Source organism: Bufo bufo, chromosome 3 (genome assembly GCF_905171765.1).
Source record: "Bufo bufo chromosome 3, aBufBuf1.1, whole genome shotgun sequence".
In the NCBI taxonomy this organism is placed as follows: Eukaryota; Metazoa; Chordata; class Amphibia; order Anura; family Bufonidae; genus Bufo; species Bufo bufo.
Window position 1 is genome coordinate 484908890 of NC_053391.1, and position 19454 is coordinate 484928343.

The window sequence follows — 19454 nt, forward strand, 5'->3', positions numbered from 1 at the left end:
GAACGTTCAGCAATATAAACCACTATGCCTAATTACTAGGTACGGGCGGACTGCAGTAACAAGGATAGCACAACCTGGGACCTAAGTAAAGATGGCCGCACAGGCATCAAACCCCGCCCACATACGACATCACAACACGTAAACGTCACAGGGGGAGTGGCTTGAACTTGACAGCGGCGCGCGCTCCCGAGCCACGCCCCTTGGGATAGAATATTGACACAGAGTGAAGCGCGCCCTCGTGAGGTGCAAGCCCAGTGCGTGGTCCGAACGTTCCCCGGGAATTCCGTGTGGGCCGGCGGGGGCGCGCCTTTCATTCTGTGCAACTGCAGCGGGCCGGGATGAGCGGCAGAGCCCTTCGGTTGCTCTCAGATGTGCACTTGGGATAGCCGGGATCGCTCAGGGGAGGCTGCTCTCCCTGTATACTTGGCCCCGGTACATGGTTGCGCTGATACACCGCTCCTGCCATGTCTTTACATCACTCCATTCATCCGGAGACTCGCAAGTTTACCCGGGCGCTCAGCAAGCCAGGTACTGCGGCGGAGCTCCGGCAGAGCGTCTCTGAGGTGGTGAGAGGCTCCGTGCTTCTGGTGAGTGTCAGGTGGGGGAGCTCGTCCGGGAGCGGAGGGGTCGGGTGGGGAGGGGGTCGGCAAGTCACATGGCCGGAGCACTGCTGATGCCCTGTCCTTACTGCTTGGACAGAGTAGTACCCGTGCGCTGTCATGCCTGCTTGGCCAGGGTGGTCCTGAATCCTATCATGCCAGGCTGGTCCTGAAGCCATGTCATGCCAGCTTGGCCAGGCTGGTCCTGAAGCCATGTCATGCCAGCTTGGTCAGGCTGGTCCTGAAGCCATGTCATGCCAGCTTGGCCAGGCTGGTCCTGAAGCCATGTCATGCCTTCTTGGCCAGGCTGGTCCTGAAGACATGTCATGCCTGCTTGGCCAGGCTGGTCCTGAAGACATGTCATGCCTGCTTGGCCAGGCTGGTCCTGAAGACATGTCATGCCTGCTTGGCCAGGCTGGTCCTGAAGACATGTCATGCCTGCTTGGCCAGGCTGGTCCTGAAGACATGTCATGCCTGCTTGGCCAGGCTGGTCCTGAAGACATGTCATGCCTGCTTGGCCAGGCTGGTCCTGAAGACATGTCATGCCTGCTTGGCCAGGCTGGTCCTGAAGACATGTCATGCCTGCTTGGCCAGGCTGGTCCTGAAGACATGTCATGCCTGCTTGGCCAGGCTGGTCCTGAAGACATGTCATGCCTGCTTGGCCAGGCTGGTCCTGAAGACATGTCATGCCTGCTTGGCCAGGCTGGTCCTGAAGACATGTCATGCCTGCTTGGCCAGGCTGGTCCTGAAGACATGTCATGCCTGCTTGGCCAGGCTGGTCCTGAAGACATGTCATGCCTGCTTGGCCAGGCTGGTCCTGAAGACATGTCATGCCTGCTTGGCCAGGCTGGTCCTGAAGACATGTCATGCCTGCTTGGCCAGGCTGGTCCTGAAGACATGTCATGCCTGCTTGGCCAGGCTGGTCCTGAAGACATGTCATGCCTGCTTGGCCAGGCTGGTCCTGAAGACATGTCATGCCTGCTTGGCCAGGCTGGTCCTGAAGACATGTCATGCCTGCTTGGCCAGGCTGGTCCTGAAGCCATGTCATGCCTGCTTGGCCAGGCTGGTCCTGAAGCCATGTCATGCCTGCTTGGCTAAGAGTTTGGCTTCTAATCTCCTCTCCTAACAGCTTGTTTGGAGCAGTCTTGATGCCCGGACAAGAAAACTTGACCATGGCTGTCAACACCATCATACCAGCTTAGCCATTGTAGTCCTGTTGTTTGGTCCAAACAGCTTGGCCAGTCCTGATTCCCAGCCTGTCCACAGCAGTCCTGAAGCTTGGTCACAGCAGTCCTGACGTTAGGTTGGAACATCTTGGACAGTGCATGCTGACATATCATCACCTGCATGCTCTGCCTGCTGTCTTGCTACAAATTTGTCTTCTGTAACCTTCTGTCTCTGAGCTGGAGTGTTCACTGTGTGGTAGAAGACCTTTGTCTTTCTGGTTGGAATATGAATACAGTGAGGAACAGAAGTATTTGAATACCCTGCGATTTTGCAAGTTCTCCCACTTAGAAATCATGGAGGGGTCTGAAATTCACATTGACAGAATTTTTTTATTTTATTCAGATAATCACGTTGTATGATTTTGAAAGAATTTATTTGTCTTGCACTGCTGAACATACGTATTTGAACACCTGAGAAAATCAGTGTTAATATTTGGTACAGAATCCTTTGTTTGCAATTACAGAGGTCAAATGTTTCCTGTAGTTCTTGACCAGATTTGCACAAACTGCAACAGGGATTTTGGCCCATTCCTCCACACAGATCTCCTTTAGATCTGTCAGGCTTCGGGGCTGTCGCTGAGGAACACGGAGTTTCAGCTCCCTTCAAAGATGTTCTATTGGATTTAGGTCTGGAGACTGGCTAGGCCACTCCAGGAGCTTGATATGCTTCTTACGGAGCCACTCCTTAGTTATCCTGGCTGTGTGCTTCGGGTTGTAGTCATGTTGGAAGACCCAGCCACGACCCATCTTCAATGCTCTGACTGAGGGAAGGAGGTTGTTGCTCAAAATCTCACAATAAATGGCCCCATTCTTCCTCTCCTTAATACAGTGCAGTCGTCCTGTCCCCTTCGCAGAAAAGCACCCCCAAAGCATGATGTTGCCACCCCCATGCTTCACAGTAGGGATGGTGTTCTACTCATCCTTCTTTTTCCTCCAAACACGACGAGTGAAATTTAGACCAAAAAGTTCTACTTTGGTCTCATCTGACCACATGACTTTCTCCCATGCCTCCTCTGGATCATCCAGATGGTCATTGGCAAACTTCAGACGGGCCTGGACTTGTGATGACTTGACAGTGGCCTTTGAAACTGTCGTCCCAGCTCTCTTCATGTCATTGACCATCTCCTCCCTTGTAATTATGGGCTGATTCCTCCCCTTTTCTTATCAGTGATACCCCACGAGATGAGATCTTGCATGGAGCTCCAGTCCGAGGGAGACTTTATCCTCCTCCATTTTCTAACAATTGCTCCAACAGTTGATCTATTTTCACTAAGCCGCTTGGCGATTCCCCTGTAGCCCTTTCCAGCCTTGTGGAGGTCCACAATTTTGTCTCTGGTGTCTTTTGACAGCTCCTTTGGTTGTGCCCATGGTAGTAGTTGATGTCTGACTGTGGGGTGGACAGGTGTCTTTAAAGAGCTCAGATGGGTGCTACTAAGTTAGATTAATGTGTGGAGTAGAGGTGGACTTTTTAAAGGCACAGTAACAGGTCTTTGAGAATTCTTGCTGTTTTCAGGTGTTCAAATACTTATGTTCAGCAGTGCAAGACAAATAAATTCTTTAAAAAACATACAATGTGATTTCCTGATTTTTATTTTTATTCTGTCTCTGAGTGGGAATGCACCTACAATGAGAATTATTGAGGATTATCTATGCAGTAATGTTATACCGTGTGATGTCCTTCCCAGACTGAGCGCTCTGAGCTCCACTCACTGATGGTATCATGTTGATGTTGTAAACGCTGTCACTTTTTGCTTGCAATGTTTTCATACATAAGTCCATAATTGTGCCCAGTTTGTAGGGGGCGCTGCACCTCTCTATTCCATATGCCGCTATAGATGTCTCTAGACTCGTCCCACCATGAGAAAATAGTTGTTCATCACAGACCACATTATATATACATAGGAAACCGTAAGCACTGTGCATAAGAGCGATGAGCAGACTGCAGTCGTCTTGCAAAGCAGAGGTCTCCAAGCGGTGACATCAGGCACAGTCCAGACGTGACCCGCTTGTATACTGTGGAGCCAAGTAACCAGTGTACAATGACTGATGTGTGTGCAGGCCATATACTGTGATATACGTGCATGAAGGTCAACTACCTATATCATTCTGCTTATTAGCCTCTGGCCTCCACTGATGATGTCTTATGTATGGTGACATCATGAGGCCTGCACAGTTGTACTGGTTATATGGTGCATTTATGTGACAGATGAATGGCAGTGTGAACATGACCTATCTATTCATAAAGTAATACTGCCAGTAGTTATGTCAGAGACGAGAAAAAGTCTACAGCAACTAGTCAGTTCCATCTTTAAAGGGGTTGTGCAAGAATGGCCGTACCTGTAACTGGAAGCTTACTTGCCTGTCTCCTGGCGCTGGCTCCCTTCTCCTTCCACTCCTGGCCTGCGATGCCACCTGCAGGTGACATCAAACCGGATGTTTATAGTGAGCCCAGAGGAGCATTGCAGGCCTGCTGAAGGAGCCCCGAGAAGCAGGTAGATAAGCTTCCCTTTGGGCTCATGCACACAAACATGCTTTCTTTCCGTGTCTGTTGCATTTTTGTTTGAAGACCGTATGCAGAACCGTTCATTTCAATGGGTCCACAAAAAAAAAAAACAGAAGTTACTCAGTATGCATTCTGTTTCCATATGTCCATATTTCTGTTCCGCAAAAAAGTAGAACCTGTCCTATTATTGTCTGCATTACGGACAAGTATAGTATTGTCCTGTTAGAGGCCAGCTGTTATGTTCTGCAAAATACAGAATGTACACATACGGTTATGTACATGAGCCCTTAGAGGTCTGGTGAAGTATGGGGTTACTCCATCACTGGTTCTATCAAAGTGAATGGGAGCTGTGCTGTTAGTACCCAGCAGCTGCTTCACTTTCCTAATTGGCCCTTTACATGGGAACATTTATTCCCGATAATTGCCCTATGTCGCCAATGAATGAACAAATGCTCATCAAATTCATTGTTTTCTGGCAGCACGTCGTCCTGTGTAAAAAGGGATCTGCTGCCGGTAGTCATCAAATCCTATAAGGGGATAAATGATCACAGTAATGATCGCTCGTCCCCAGAGGAGAAGATTGTTGCCTGTAAGCTCTCCCTTCTGATCATTTATTAGCAATTATGGGGAGTGAACGATTCATTCCTGATAATTACCTGTTTAGTTGACCTGTATAAATGACCTTAGCGTGGGTGTTGATTGGTTGTTGTGGTTATTCTATGAGGTCCTATCTGCAGTCTCTTCATACTTTCTCCGTTCTACGTGCTTATAGTAGCGTGCTATGTATTTATTATGCTGCTTTCACTTACTTGTAAAGCCTCTTGCACACGAACGTTGTGTGCCCTTGACCGCATTGTGGCCCGCATACGGCGGGTCCGCAATACACGGGGAACGGCCCGTGTGCACTCCGCGGAGATGCGGAACGGTAGCATGGATCGGAATCCCACAGAAGCACTACAGAGTACTTCCGTGGTGTTTCTGTCCGTGCCTCCGTACCGCAAAAAAGTAGAATTTGTTCTATTTTTTTTGCAGTGCGGACGGATCACTGACCCATTCAAAGTTGTATGGGTCTCGATCCGTCCCAGCCGCCGCACGGACGTTGCCTGTGCATTGGGGACAAATTGCGGTCCCCAATGCGTGGAGCGGATGCACAACATTCATGTGCAAGAGGCCTTAGTCTGTGGTGAGCGAGTACTTTCTAAGTAAGTGAGGGTAGGATTGTTCTGCCAAACCAGTTTCGCAAACAGGTTGTCAGATATTGCTTAGTCTTCGGCACTTGCTGGACTGATGCCTTGTGGAGGAGTCGGATATGTCAGAAGTGATGAGTAAATACGCTGGATTTCCGTGCTGGCGATTTGTGGCGTGTCAGATGCTTTGTGCTCATTGCGCTGGCTGGGGTTTACAGTGTTAATTCCTGGGAACATAAGCAGTGGTAGTATGAGGGATGTGTGTGCTCCTGTTACTCAGCCTCAGGAACCCTCATTTCCTGTCCTACCTCGTCATAGTGTGAAGTGTTACCTCCTGCGGTAGCCTCCTGGGTGCTGAGTGATGCTTGTCTTACACAGAATGGCATGTATATCAAGTGTCAAATCTGGAATGAGAAATATGGGGCCGACACCGCATCAATAGTACTGTACTCTGTGTGAGAACTGTCAATGTACATGTGTCAAGTCTGTAACCAGTGCTCCTGGAAATGTCACACTGAAATCAATAGGATATGCCATTAAAGGGGGCTTCCAGGGCCATGGTCTACTCTAGCTCACCTTAATTACACATAACACACATGAAGAAATAATATACCTACCATTCTGAAGTTTCGTGGATCGGCCTCACAGGAACCTGGTCACAAGATGCTCCTCTTCTGAAAATCCTGCTTTCGGCCAACACAACATTCTTTTCCAGGTTTGCAGCCTATGTTATGGATGGGACATCACTTCCGCTGTGGATGGGGACAGAACCATGCCTATTCCTGTGCATGCGCGAGCTCCTGAACTTTCCTCATCTGCATATGTACCAGTGAGAAGAATAGTTTGGGCCCCATGCACAGCAGAAGTGCATAGCCCAAGCTGAAGACCTGGTAAAAGATGTGACGTTGGTGGAAGCAGGATGTGAGCAGGTTCCTAAGATGCTAAGTGTATTACAGACTTTCTTCTACAGGTGTGTTGTGTGTAATTAAAGTGGGTTTGAGGGTCTCCTGGGTCCTGGAACACCCCTTTTAATGTGTAACTTGTGTGTCCTCCACAGATCTACAAGGAAGGGGCTCCAATGCTTTAAATGCCTTGCCCCGTGTGGTTGACCCATTATTGTCTTTGGAAAAGCACAGCAGCCCCATTGTTTATGGAGGTCACAGTGGGTGGACCTCCACTCTCATTATATATGCCATCGTTGATGCCTTTATGTAAGCTTCTGTGGTAGGAATGATTGTATCACATTGTGCACAGCAGTAGATATAGGATGGTTGTCCCTTCGCACCTTGAAGCTGCTACTTGAAGCATCCCACAGAGTTCCTCTGGTAAAATTAATTTTTTTGTGGTGTGAGATTCTTCTGAGAAGGCCTTTCCCTTTAAGCAAACACGGATTGTTTCATTACACGTTTATGGCTCGGACTTTACATTACATTTTATAGAGGTTATTAGAGTCCAAGGGGGTTAATGGTAATACCCACCTTACCTGGTATGACCTCACTGTCGTAGTGTTGTTGGCATGTTCACCTGACTGCCACAATGATGTGACATCTAGAACACGTGACAACTGCAGCCAGTCACTGGCCTTGGCGGTCTTATGCTGTACATACGCCACTGCCTTCTCAAACAGCTGTTGGGCAGGGGTTGCGGGTGTCAGGCCCCACCGATCAGATACTAATGACCTATCCAGAAGATAGGTCAGCAGTAAAAGAAATCTCTGAAAACCCCTTTAATTTCATAAACTCTCAGACCATCTCTTTAAGATGACTGTACATAAGATTATACCGCTCTGCCAAAAAAGCCACCCATTATTAAGAAACCGGAACCTTAACCCCTTCATGACGCAGAAGATTTTCAGTTTCTGTCTTTTCATTTTTCTTTTCACTCTTTGCCTTCCTGGAGCCATCACTTTTTTATTTTTTCCATTCTCATAGATGTATGAGGGCTTGTTTTTTGTGGGAAAAGTTGTACTTTCTATTAACACCATTTAATATTGCATATGATGTGATGGGAAGCTGGAAAAAAAATTCCAAATGGGGTGCAAATTGAAAAAAAAACAAAAAACTCAATAGTGCCATGATTTTAAAAGGTTTAATTTTTATCCCTGACCTATTTTCTTTGCTCTCTGGGTCAGTACGATTCCAGTGATACACACTTATATAGTTTTAGGCTACTTTCACACCAGCGTTTTTACTGGATCCATCATGGAGCAGCAAAAATGCTTCCATCACGATAATACAGCCGCCTGCATCCATTATGAACGGATCCGATTGTATTATCTTTAACATTGCCAAGACGGATTCGTCATGAACTCCATTGAATGTCAAGTTCTCTCTTCTCTCAGAGAAAACGGATCGATCCGTCCCTATTGACTTGCATTGTGAGTTAGGACGGATCCGTCTTTCTTCGCACCACATCGTGGACAGAAAAACACTGCATTATTCTGTCCACGATGGGGACTCAACCGAACTGAACTGAATGCATTTTGGTGCATTCCGTCTCGTTTAGTTCAGTTTTGTCTCCATTGACAAAGAATGTGGACAAAACGGAAGCGTTTCCCCCACTATTGAGATCCTATGACTGATCTCAACAGCGGAAAGGGAAAGCTCAGATGTGAACGTAGCCTTACTTGTGTTTTAAGACTGAAAAAATTAAAACTTTGAGATTTTTTTTTTTTTTCTTTGCTTCACCAAATTCTGACCCCCATAACTTTTTACATTTCCATTTATGAAGCTGTGAAAGATAAAAGGAAGAGGAGGCAGCGCCACATGTGCGGTATGATCCAGGCTGCAGTCGCGGTCTCTCTGTGGTGCCTCGGTGGAAGAGGTATACACAGGGGGATATCCAGAAGTAAACGAAAAATATGATGGTTGACCGCTTGTTACGGCGCTGCTTGGAGGAAGCCACACCAGTGCCACATTAGGGGTGTTTCGAGGGCAGAAAATCCCTCTTCATCAGGACAATAGCAGTCCTGATGAAGAGGGATTTTCTACCCTCGAAACGTGTAGACTATTTTCTGAATAAAGCTACCTTTTTCACCCTAATGGTGGCACTGGTGTGGCTTCCTCCAAGTGGTCAACCATCATATTTTTCGTTTACTTCTGGATATCCATTTATGGAGCTGTGTGAGAGCTCTTTTTTTTTTTCCCGCTGCGATTTTTAGTTTTGATACCATTTTGAGTGTGTGTGACTTTTTGATCACTCGTTATTTCCTTTTTTTTTTTTTTTTTTGGGAGGTCAAAAAAGAAAAGCAAATAGGATTTATTTTTTCTGTTACGGTATTCACGGTACAGGATAAATGTTTATATTTAATAGTTTGGTGTTTAGGGACGTGGCAGTTCGTATGATTTTAATTTTTAGTTTATTTTTTTAAGCCCAAGGGGGGGCTTTAATATGTGATCTTCATATCGCTTCTCCGTTTCGTTGCAATGAATTAGCATTGCAGTGTATGGCAGATTTGCTATTTTCTTATGAATACCTGTCACCTTCAGGCCTCCATAAGAACTGCAGCTGGAATATCCTGGAACTCTTCAGAAAGGTCCAGACTGTTAGAGGGAACAAATGGCTTTCTTGATCTCCACCCATGGGAGGACAGCCTCAAATGCCATGGTTGCAATTGATCACAGCATCTGAGGGGTTAAATATATGCAATCTGTGTGTGCTTCCTGCATAGGAATGATGTCTGAGCTCCACATCAAATTCAAACAGATCAATGGAAGGTTTCTTGTTCCAGAAACTAATAAAAATACAAGTAATGCAGGTATCTACTGAACAGCGCGTTTTGTGCCTGAACTACAGTAGGTACTCTCAGGTTCATGTATTACCAAGGTAAAGGCACATTTTGTAGGCTTTCCCAAGTATACCCCTTATATTTCATGAGGGGTGTGTACTCAAATGTATGCGGTTTTCTGAACTGTCTGGGTAGCGCACTGATTTCCTGGGTATACTATGATGTGGAATTGTCTCGGGATGAAGACCCCCAATCTGTGAGGTTGGTTTAGACTTTCATTGGGACACTTCAGCTTTCATTTACCAGTCATATGCCTTTTTAACTGTACGTTGATGGGTCATGATTTCATAAAACTATGTATAATATATTTTTGGTTCTTTATAACTTCGTTTTGTTTGCAGTGTCAGGCGTAGAACCTATGATCCTTGGGTTTGATTTCTGACTCTACCTTGGTAGCTGAAGCAAATCTCATCTGCTTGTGTGAAGTGTTGCAGAAGCATAGGGATCCACAAGTATGATTACTTCTGTAGAAGTACCCTGAATATAATACTCTGTGGGCCAAGCTGGGCAAAGTACATGGTGTACATTTGCTTTTGGAAGCCCCCGGCCTTTAGATAGCTAGCTGATGGTGAAGTTCTAGTCTGGACTTCTGGTTACATGCTTCACATCCGATCTCTATGGTAATGGTAGCTTCTGCCTCCCACTTGAAGAAAAGCTGGTCTGTGAGAAAATACATACCTAATAGGCGTGCCAAACAATTACAGGGGCTTTTTAAAAAAAAGTTGTGTAATTAGTATAAAGCTACCGTGCGGTCACCTGACATGTGTGTGTATATATATATATATATGGGCTGAGAACTGCCATGTTGAGCTCCTGAGATGGTGACTTGCCCATAGTGCCAGCCGGAAGAACAGTGCTGGTAGATACCTAGCTCTAGCCATTGTTTTCCCAGCAGAAATGTCACCCTCTACTACTGACGGGGGTTTTCAGAATAACTGAAACAAAGGCTTTCCTTCTTTCAAGTTCCTGGAAGTTTGTATGCGGTATCTGACACCGCAGATTTCCTACCAATAATAGGAGGCAATGAAACAATCCCATCTTCATCGTGAGGGGGCATAATGGGGGTTGACTCTAGATTAGCTTTTTACTATATATAGATTAGTAAGTAGTAAAATGAAAATTCCCACAATAGAATGCAATTTTGTGGCTTTCAAATGTGGTGGGACTTGTAGGTTTTATTGGGCAGCTTGTAGGTGCCAGATGTGAAGTAGATTTTCCTCTGCAGATTTTACAGCAAATGTTTGCAAAACCCGCATCCACATTTAATGTATTCTAAATTATCTGCAGTGACTATCATGACTATTCTGCCATGTCTGAACTCGCCTTATAGCGATCTTGATGTGTGTATTTACTCATACCTGTCTGTTCTTACTATGTTACATCATGTAGGAGTTTTTTCCTTTTCAGTTTTTTTTTTTTTTGGCGGCTGTGTGTTCTTCTAGTGTTATAGTGTATGTATCTATACGCTCGGACATCTATGGTCAGTCTTGTTACTAAGACTGACACCATATAACCTAAGGCATGCAGGTGGCCAAAAAGGTAGGGTGCCCTGGTCTCTCAGGAAGCCACCTCAGTAAATCAGAAACACCAAGAGGACTCAAGGCTCATTAGATTCTTGCCTGAAGCACCGAATACACTGTTACTAGCAGTGCTCTGGGGTTCACTAGGAGAAATATTGTACTTTGTGCTATTATAGTGGTTCTGTCAGCAAGGAGAAACCTATTGAAATACCGTATTTTTTGCCCTATAAGACGCACCTAAAGGAGGAAAATAAGAAAAAATATTTTGAACCAAAAGGTGTGCTTTCGGTGGGTTTTGAACTAATGGTGTTCTGTGGATGACACTGTTATGGGGGCATCTGTGGGTGGCACTGTGTTGTAGAAATATTAATAGTTGTAATCCGCTCTCCTCTAACTTTGTGTAAGAAAATGTAAATCCCTTTTCCCTCAACCGCAGTCAGTCAGACACAGGTGTTACCATCTTGAATTCTGAGCAACTCCTCCTTCCCCCTGCCCAGTCTGTTTCTTTTATTTACTTACAAAAGGTGTGAAAGGGGCTGGTCCATAACAAGGATACAGGAAGTGATGACATACAGGAAGTGAGACTTGTCAAAGGACAGGGGAGGGCCTCAACGTGGCTGGACAGTGCAATGTGAGAAGGTTTTCATACTGACGGTTTTACCACGGGTCCCGATTCAACCCAAGTTCCCTCTGCTAGAGCGTTCTTCGGTTAAATCCGACACAGGGAAACAGATGACAATCTATAAAAACACACACGCATCCTAAGATAAAATGTCCGCATAATAAAATTTCCACAAGTGTTAAGGGGGCGAAATCTGTGGATGGCACTGTTAAGGGGGCGAAATCTGTGGATGGCACTTTTATGGGGGCGAAATCTGTGGATGGCACTTTTATGGGGGCGAAATCTGGGGATGGCACTGTTATGGGGGCGAAATCTGTGGATGACACATATATAGCATCTTATGCTATATATGTGTCATCCACAGATTCTCCCCCCCCCCCCCCCCCCCCCCCATAACAGTGTCCCTCTGTAAATAGTGAATGACTACAGGGGGCTGGGGCCGGCAACTGATATTAGAATGGCAGCGGGGCCCAATGTAGTCACTGTATTCTTTTACACTGGGCCCCGCTCACTGTAGTATTCATATGTAACCTGTAGGCATGGGAGCTTTGTTAAACTATAGAGATCCTCTGAAGCAGTATCACAATCCTCGTAGTACTCACTCGAAACTCCAAAGGCAGGCAGGCCGGGCGGCAGCGTAACGTCGCTCACTACGTCGCGCGCCTGCTCCTCCCGCTTTATGAATGAAGCAGGCGGAGCAGGCGCGTGATGTAGTGAGTGACGTTACGCTGCCACCCGGCCTGCCTGCTGCTGGAGTTTCGAGTGAGTACTAACTGGATTGTGATACTGATAGATCCCCTGCCGCACTGTGCAGAATCGCGGCTGGCGATGTATCAGTGTTAAATGGCAGCATTCGCCCCATAAGACGCACTGCCATTCCCCGCACACTTTTTTTTTTTTTTGGGGGGGGGAGTGCATGTTATAGGGCGAAAAATAAGGTATTATATATTATGATATGAAGGACATTGCTGGAGTGAATCAATTTCTTAGTTTTTTTGTATTTTTTAGCAAATAATGTACCGGCAGAGCTCACTATATGGTTGACCTATTAAAACTGTGAATGTCCGGCTTCTTGAGAAAAACCCATAGTCAACGGTCTGGTGTCATTTGTTTCCATCATGGAATGGAACCACTGCTGCTGTTTTTGTGGGGTTTTTTTTCTTTTTTTTTTTTCTTTTCCTGGAGCAAAAATCCCTGCTGTGCCACTAAATGCGTTAAATAATAAAAATATATACTCCTCACTTAATCCCACACCATTTCCTGTGCTGCCACTTCAGTCCTCACCTCTGGTTTGTGTTTACATGCTGCAGCGATTCATAGCATATACAGTCCCTAGCCTCAGCAGTATATGACACAAGACCACTGAGGCCAGTGATTGGCTGCTGAAGTCAATGCTGTATACAGCTATATCACCTCTGCAGCCTGTAAAAAAAACTGTTTAAAGGTGTAGCCTAGACTCTCGTGCTCACACCCATAATGGAGAGGACTCAAACAGGAGTCCCCTCAATGCATTTTACTGCTGGTGGGTAGGAGCAGTGTCAGAATGCAAGTGAGTGTGAAGAGAAAAATTACATAACCGGACTCGGCACCACTTACGCTAGAACCGCTTACTCTAGTTTTGGGGGTGTTTTGGAGCTGACAGAATCCCTTTTAAGTGGTGATTGCATTTTTTTTTCATTATTGTAAGGTTTTCATATAAGTTGGACAACCGCTTTATGTTTCTTAAAAAAATAAAATAAAATCTTTTAAATACTTAAAAAGAGACTCATTGCACTCCTCGGTAGAAATCGTCACTTTCTAAAGAATGTTTATAGACCAAGACTATTACACCTCTAAAAGGCTCTGATAGTCAGCTACCAGTGTGTAGGTGTTTAAAAGTATTCAAGACGTCTGCCAACTTGAGATAATACAGAGCCGAACAAAATAAACTGTGCATACCTGGTATTACAGCCTGGCATTTACAAGTTTGTTGCTAGGGATTATTTAAGTCATGGTGCTGGGTAGTCTCCCCAGATGACTCCTGTAATAATGAGTTTATGACGGTACAGGAGACAGTATAGCATAGTGCTAGGCCCAAAAATGTCTAATGCAATTCCAGAGTTTACTGGCAATTGTTTAAAGTGTAACTGAGCTCTCAAAAAACTTGATGTGACATATCAAATGTTTTGATCAGAGTGGATCCGAGTGATCAGACCCCCACTGATCACTAAAACGAGGAGTTAGATGCGCTCACATACAGCGCTGTCTCTCCTGGCTGCTGAAGATAGACTTACTACTGAGCCTATCAGCAGGTCTGTCCAGTCTGTCTCCAGTAGCAAGGAGAGACAGCGCTGTGGCTGAGCACTTCATTTTAGCAATCGGCGGGGGTCTCAGTACTCGGACCACCACTGATCAGAAATTGTTTTTGAAGGTACAGGTTCACTTTAATAATATACAAACAGTAGGGCCGTGGCTCACTCTGGACGGAACTGTGGAGCAGGTGCTGCTAACCTAAATTGGAGGGACACTTTAATAATAGTAATAAAGAGTTAGGATATTTTCACACTAGCGTTATTCTTTTCCGGTATTGAAATCCGGTGAAGGGTCTCAATACCGGGATTAAAACGCACCAGTTTTGTCCCAGTGCATTCTGAATGGAAAGGAATCCGTTCAGTATACATCAGGATGTCTTCCATTCCGTCCCTTGTACAGTATTGTACTGGACAAAATACCGCAGCATGCTGCGTTCTTTTTTCTTTCTGCCAAAATCCCGAAACAGTACCACACTTGCCGGATCCAGCATTAATTTTCATAGAGATGTATTAATGCTGGATCCGGTCTGCGCATGCGCAGTTCTTTCTAGCTTTGAAAAAAAATTTTAATACCAGAAAGAAGGATCCGGTATTTCACTGCATAAGTAACTGATCCGGAAAAAAAAAAGATATGCGTTTGCATACGGATTTCCGGATCCAGCAGGTAGTTCTAGCAACGGAACTGCCTGCTGGATTCTTCTGATGCCAGTGGGACAGTACCCTTAACCCCTTAAGCACTCGGCCCTATTTCACCTTATGGACTTGCCCATTTTTTGCAAATCTGACCAGTGTCACTTTAAGTGCTGATGACTTTAAAACGCTTTGACTTATCCAGGCCATTCTGACTTTGTTTTTTCGTCACATATTGTACTTCATGACACTGGTAAAATGAAGTAAAAAAAAATTCATTTTTATTTATTAAAAAAATACCAAATTTACCAAAAATTTGTAAAAAATTGCAACTTTCCAAGTTTCAATTTCTCTACTTCTATAATACATAGTAATACCTCCAAAAATAGTTATTACTTTACATTCCCCATATGTCTACTTCATGTTTGGATCATTTTGGGAATGATATTAAATTTTTTGGGGATGTTACAAGGCTTAGAAGTTTAGAAGCAAATCTTGACATTTTTCAGAAATTTTCAAAAACCCAATGTTTAGGAACCAGTTCAGGTCTGAAGTCACTTTGCGAGGCTTACATAATAGAAACCACCCAAAAATGACCCCATTCTATAAACTTACCCCCTTCAAGGTATTCAAAACTGATTTTACAAACTTTGTTAACCCTTTAGGTGTTCCACAAGAATTAATGGAAAATAGAGATACAATTTCAAAATTTCACTTTTTTGGCAGATTTTCCACTTTAATAATTTTTTTCCAGTTACAAAGCAAGGGTTAACAGCCAAACCAAACTCATTATTTATGGCCCTTATTCTGTAGTTTACAGAAACACCCCATATGTGGTCGTAAACTACTGTATGGGCACACGGCAGGGCGCAGAAGGAAAGGAATGCCATACGGTTTTTGGAAGGCAGATTTTGCTGGACTGTTTTTTTTATACACCATGTCCCATTTGAAGCCCCCCTGATGCACCCCTAGAGTAGAAACTCCAAAAAAGTGACCCCATTTTAGAAACTACAGGATAGGGTGGCAGTATTGTTGGTACTAGTTTAGGGTACATATGATTTTTGGTTGCTCTATATTAAACTTTTTGTGAGGCAAGCTAACAAGAAATAGCTGTTTTGGCACCGTTTTTATTTTTTGTTATTTACAACATTCAACTGACAGGTTAGATCATGTGATATTTTTATAGACCAGGTTGTCACGGATGCAGCAATACCTAATATGTATACTTTTTTTTTATTTATGTAAGTTTTACACAATGATTTCATTTTTGAAGCAAAAAAATCATGTTTAAGTGTTTCCATAGTCTGAGAGCCATCATTTTTTTTAGTTTTTGGGCGATTACCTTGGGTAGGGTATGATTTTTGCGGGATGAGATGATTGTTTTATTGGCACTATTTTGGGGTGCGTGTGACTTTTTAATCGCTTGCTATTACACTTTTTGTGATGTAAGGTGACAAAAAATTGTTTATTTTAGCACAGTTTTTATTTTAAATTTTGTACGGTGTTCATCTGAGGGGTTAGGTAATGTGATATTTTTATAGAGCCTGTCGATACGGACACGGCGATACCTAATATGTATACTTTTTTGTTATTTATGTAAGTTTTACACAATAACAGCTTTTTTAAAACCAAAAAAATTATGTTTTAGTGTCTCCATATTCTGAGCCATAGTTTTTTTATTTTTTGGGCCATTCTCTCAGGTAGGGGCTTATTTTTGGCTGGATGAGGTGACGGTTAGATTGGTACTATTTTGGTGGGTAAAAGCCTTTTTGATCGCTTGCTGTTGTACTTTTTGTGATGTAAGGTGACAAAAAAATGGTTTATTTAGCACAGTTTTTATTTTTTACGGTGTTCATCTGAGGGGTTAGGTCATGTGATATTTTTATAGAGCCGGTCGATACGGACGTGGCGATACCTAATATGTATACTTTTCTTTTTTTCCCTACTTTTTTACCAATTTTTTTTAACTTTATTTGGGGAAAATGACATTTTTGTTTATTTTTACTTGAAACTTTAAATATTTTTGGGGGAAAACTTAATTTTTTTTCAACTTTTTTTCACTTTATTTTTTGTCCCACTTTCGCACTTGAACTTTTGGGGGTCTAATCCTTTACAATGCATTCCAATACTTCTGTGTGTCACATGACCCCCCCTTTCCCCCCGGCGTTGTGACAGGATGCCCGCTGAATGATTTCAGCGGGCATCCTGTTACTATTAACCTCCGCCGCGCCACAGTGTACTTTTAAACGTAGGACGTACCGGTACGTCCTGAGTCCTTAAGGGCTCGGCAAACATGGCGTACCGATGCGTTTTTTTTTAGTCCCTAAGGGGTTAAAGGGTTTCTGTCATGGGAAAAATTGTTATGTAGCTGACTGACATTAGCGATGTGTTGATGTCAGCAGTACATAACAGTATGTTTGTTAACTCCCTGCTGCCGCCGTTCTCTTAACCGCCTCCGGACCGCCTAACGCAGGATCGCGTTCCAGAGGCGGCAGCTCCAGGCAGAGTCACGCATCGCGAGACGCGAGATTTCCTGTGAAGCCTTACAGGGGGGTGATCAATGACAGGGGTGTGATCACCCCATATAGACTCCCTGATCACCCCCCTGTCATTGATCACCCCCCTGTCATTGATCACCCCCCTGTAAGGCTCCATTCAGACGTCCGTATGTTTTTTATAGATCCACGGATACATGGATCGGATCCGCAAAACACATACGGACGTCTGAATGGAGCCTTACAGGGGGGTGATCAATGACAGGGGGGTGATCACCCCATATAGACTCCCTGATCACCCGCCTGTCATTGATCACCCCCCTGTAAGGCTCCATTCAGACATTTTTTTGGCCCAAGTTAGCGGAAATAGTTTTTTTTTTTTTTTCTTACAAAGTCTCATTTTCCACTAACTTGTGTCAAAAAATAAAATCTCACATGAACTCACCATACCCCTCACGGAATCCAAATGCGTAAAAACTTTTAGACATTTTTATTCCAGACTTCTCACGCTTTAGGGCCCCTAAAATGCCAGGGCAGTATAAATACCCCACATGTGACCCCATTTCGGAAAGAATACACCCCAAGGTATTCCGTGAGGGGCATATTGAGTCCATGAAAGATTGAAATTTTTGTCCCAAGTTAGCGGAAAGGGAGACTTTGAGAAAAAGATAAAATATCAATTTCCGCTAACTTGTGCCAAAAAAAAAAATTTCTATGAACTCGCCATGCCCCTCATTGAATACCTTGGGGTGTCTTCTTTCCAAAATGGGGTCACATGTGGGGTATTTATACTGCCCTGGCATTTTAGGGGCCCTAAAGCGTGAGAAGTCTGGGATCCAAATGTCTAAAAATGCCCTCCTAAAAGGAATGTGGGCCCCTTTGCGCATCTAGGCTGCAAAAAAGTTCTCACACATCTGGTATTGCCGTACTCAGGAGAAGTTGGGGAATGTGTTTTGGGGTGTCATTTTACATATACCCATGCTGGGTGAGATAAATATCTTGGTCAAATGCCAACTTTGTATAAAAAAATGGGAAAAGTTGTCTTTTGCCGAGCTATTTCTCTCACCCAGCATGGGTATATGTAAAATGACACCCCAAAACACACTGCCCATCTTTTCCTGAGTACGGCGATACCAGATATGTGACACTTTTTTGCAGCCTAGGTGGGCAAAGGGGCCCACATTCCAAAGAGCACCTTTAGGATTTCACAGGTCATTTTTTACACATTTTGATTTCAAACTACTTACCACATATTAGGGCCCCTAGAATGCCAGGGCAGTATAACTACCCCACAAGTGACCCCATTTTGGAAAGAAGACACCCCAAGGTATTTCGTGATGGGCATAGTGAGTTCATGGAAGTTTTTATTTTTTGTCACAAGTTAGTGGAATATGAGACTTTGTAAGGAAAAAAAAATAATATATAAATCATTTTCCGCTAACGTGACAAAAAATAAAAAGTTCTATGAACTCCCTATGCCCATCAGCGAATACCTTAGGGTGTCTACTTTCCGAAATGGGGGTCATTTGTGGGGTTTTTCTACTGTCTGGGCATTGTAGAACCTCAGGAAACATGACAGGTGCTCAGAAAGTCAGAGCTGCTTCAAAAAACGGAAATTCACATTTTTGTACCATAGTTTGTAAACGCTATAACTTTTACCCAAACCATTTTTTTTTTTTTTTAACCAAACATTTTTTTTTTTTTATCAAAGACATGTAGAACAATACATTTAGAGAAAAATTTATATATGGATGTCGTTTTTTAAAAAAAATTACAACTGAAAGTGAAAAATGTCATTTTTTTTTTTTGCAAAAATTTCAGTAAATTTAGATTAATAACAAAAAAAATTAAAAATGTCAGCAGCAATGAAATACCACCAAATGAAAGCTCTATTAGTGAGAAGAAAAGGAGGTAAAATTCATTTGGTTGGTAAGTTGACCGCGCAGCTGCAGTGGAAAAGGACAGAGGAGGGGAGTAAACGGGCGGGCAGAGGCACACGGAGGGTGGGGTTATGAGCCGTTGAGGAGGTGCTGCCTGGGGCTCGGAGGATTGAGACGCCGCCCTGGGCACTTGAGAGGGCTCATTTACATAATGTTAAAAGTTCATTTTCGACTAAACGAAAACTCAGTTACATTCAACAAAGGTACCGTTTTTAAGTTCTGGGTGGCACATATAACGCTATTTGATCAGTCCAATATGCCCAAATGTGGTGACAGACTCCCTTTAAGGGTGTTTAAGCTAGGGGGGCTGAGGTGGTTAAAAAACAGACTTTTATAATATGCTAATGAAGCCTCTAGGTGCTATGAGGGCGTTGCTGCAGCACCTAGAGGCTCGGTCTACTTACCCTTTGGCATGCCCACGTCCACTTGATTGACGTTCTTCTTCTCCGCATCTTCCTCATAATCCCGAGCGTCCTTCACCCCGAATGCTAGACGGGATTATAAGGAAGATGCAGAGAAGGAGGACGTCAATGACGTGGGTGTGCCAAAAGGCGAGTAGACCGAGCCTCTAGGTGCTGCAGCAACGCCCTCATAGCACCTAGAGGCTTCATTAGCATATTATAAAAGTCTGTTTTTTAAGAGAACGGCGGCAGG

The 19454-nt window shown here is 44.1% G+C and overlaps 1 protein-coding gene across 2 annotated transcripts in view; it reads left to right on the top strand.

Annotated features, from left to right (window-relative positions):
* The first annotated feature begins 219 nt into the window (after positions 1-219).
* DOCK9 (dedicator of cytokinesis 9) overlaps positions 220-19454 on the top strand; it is a 289698-nt gene continuing 270463 nt past the window's right edge. For both annotated transcript variants that reach the window (XM_040425282.1, XM_040425284.1), the window contains exon 1: positions 220-587. In XM_040425282.1, coding sequence (XP_040281216.1) covers positions 465-587 — 123 coding nt within the window. In that variant the 5' untranslated portion in view covers positions 220-464. The remainder of the gene's footprint in view (positions 588-19454) is intronic.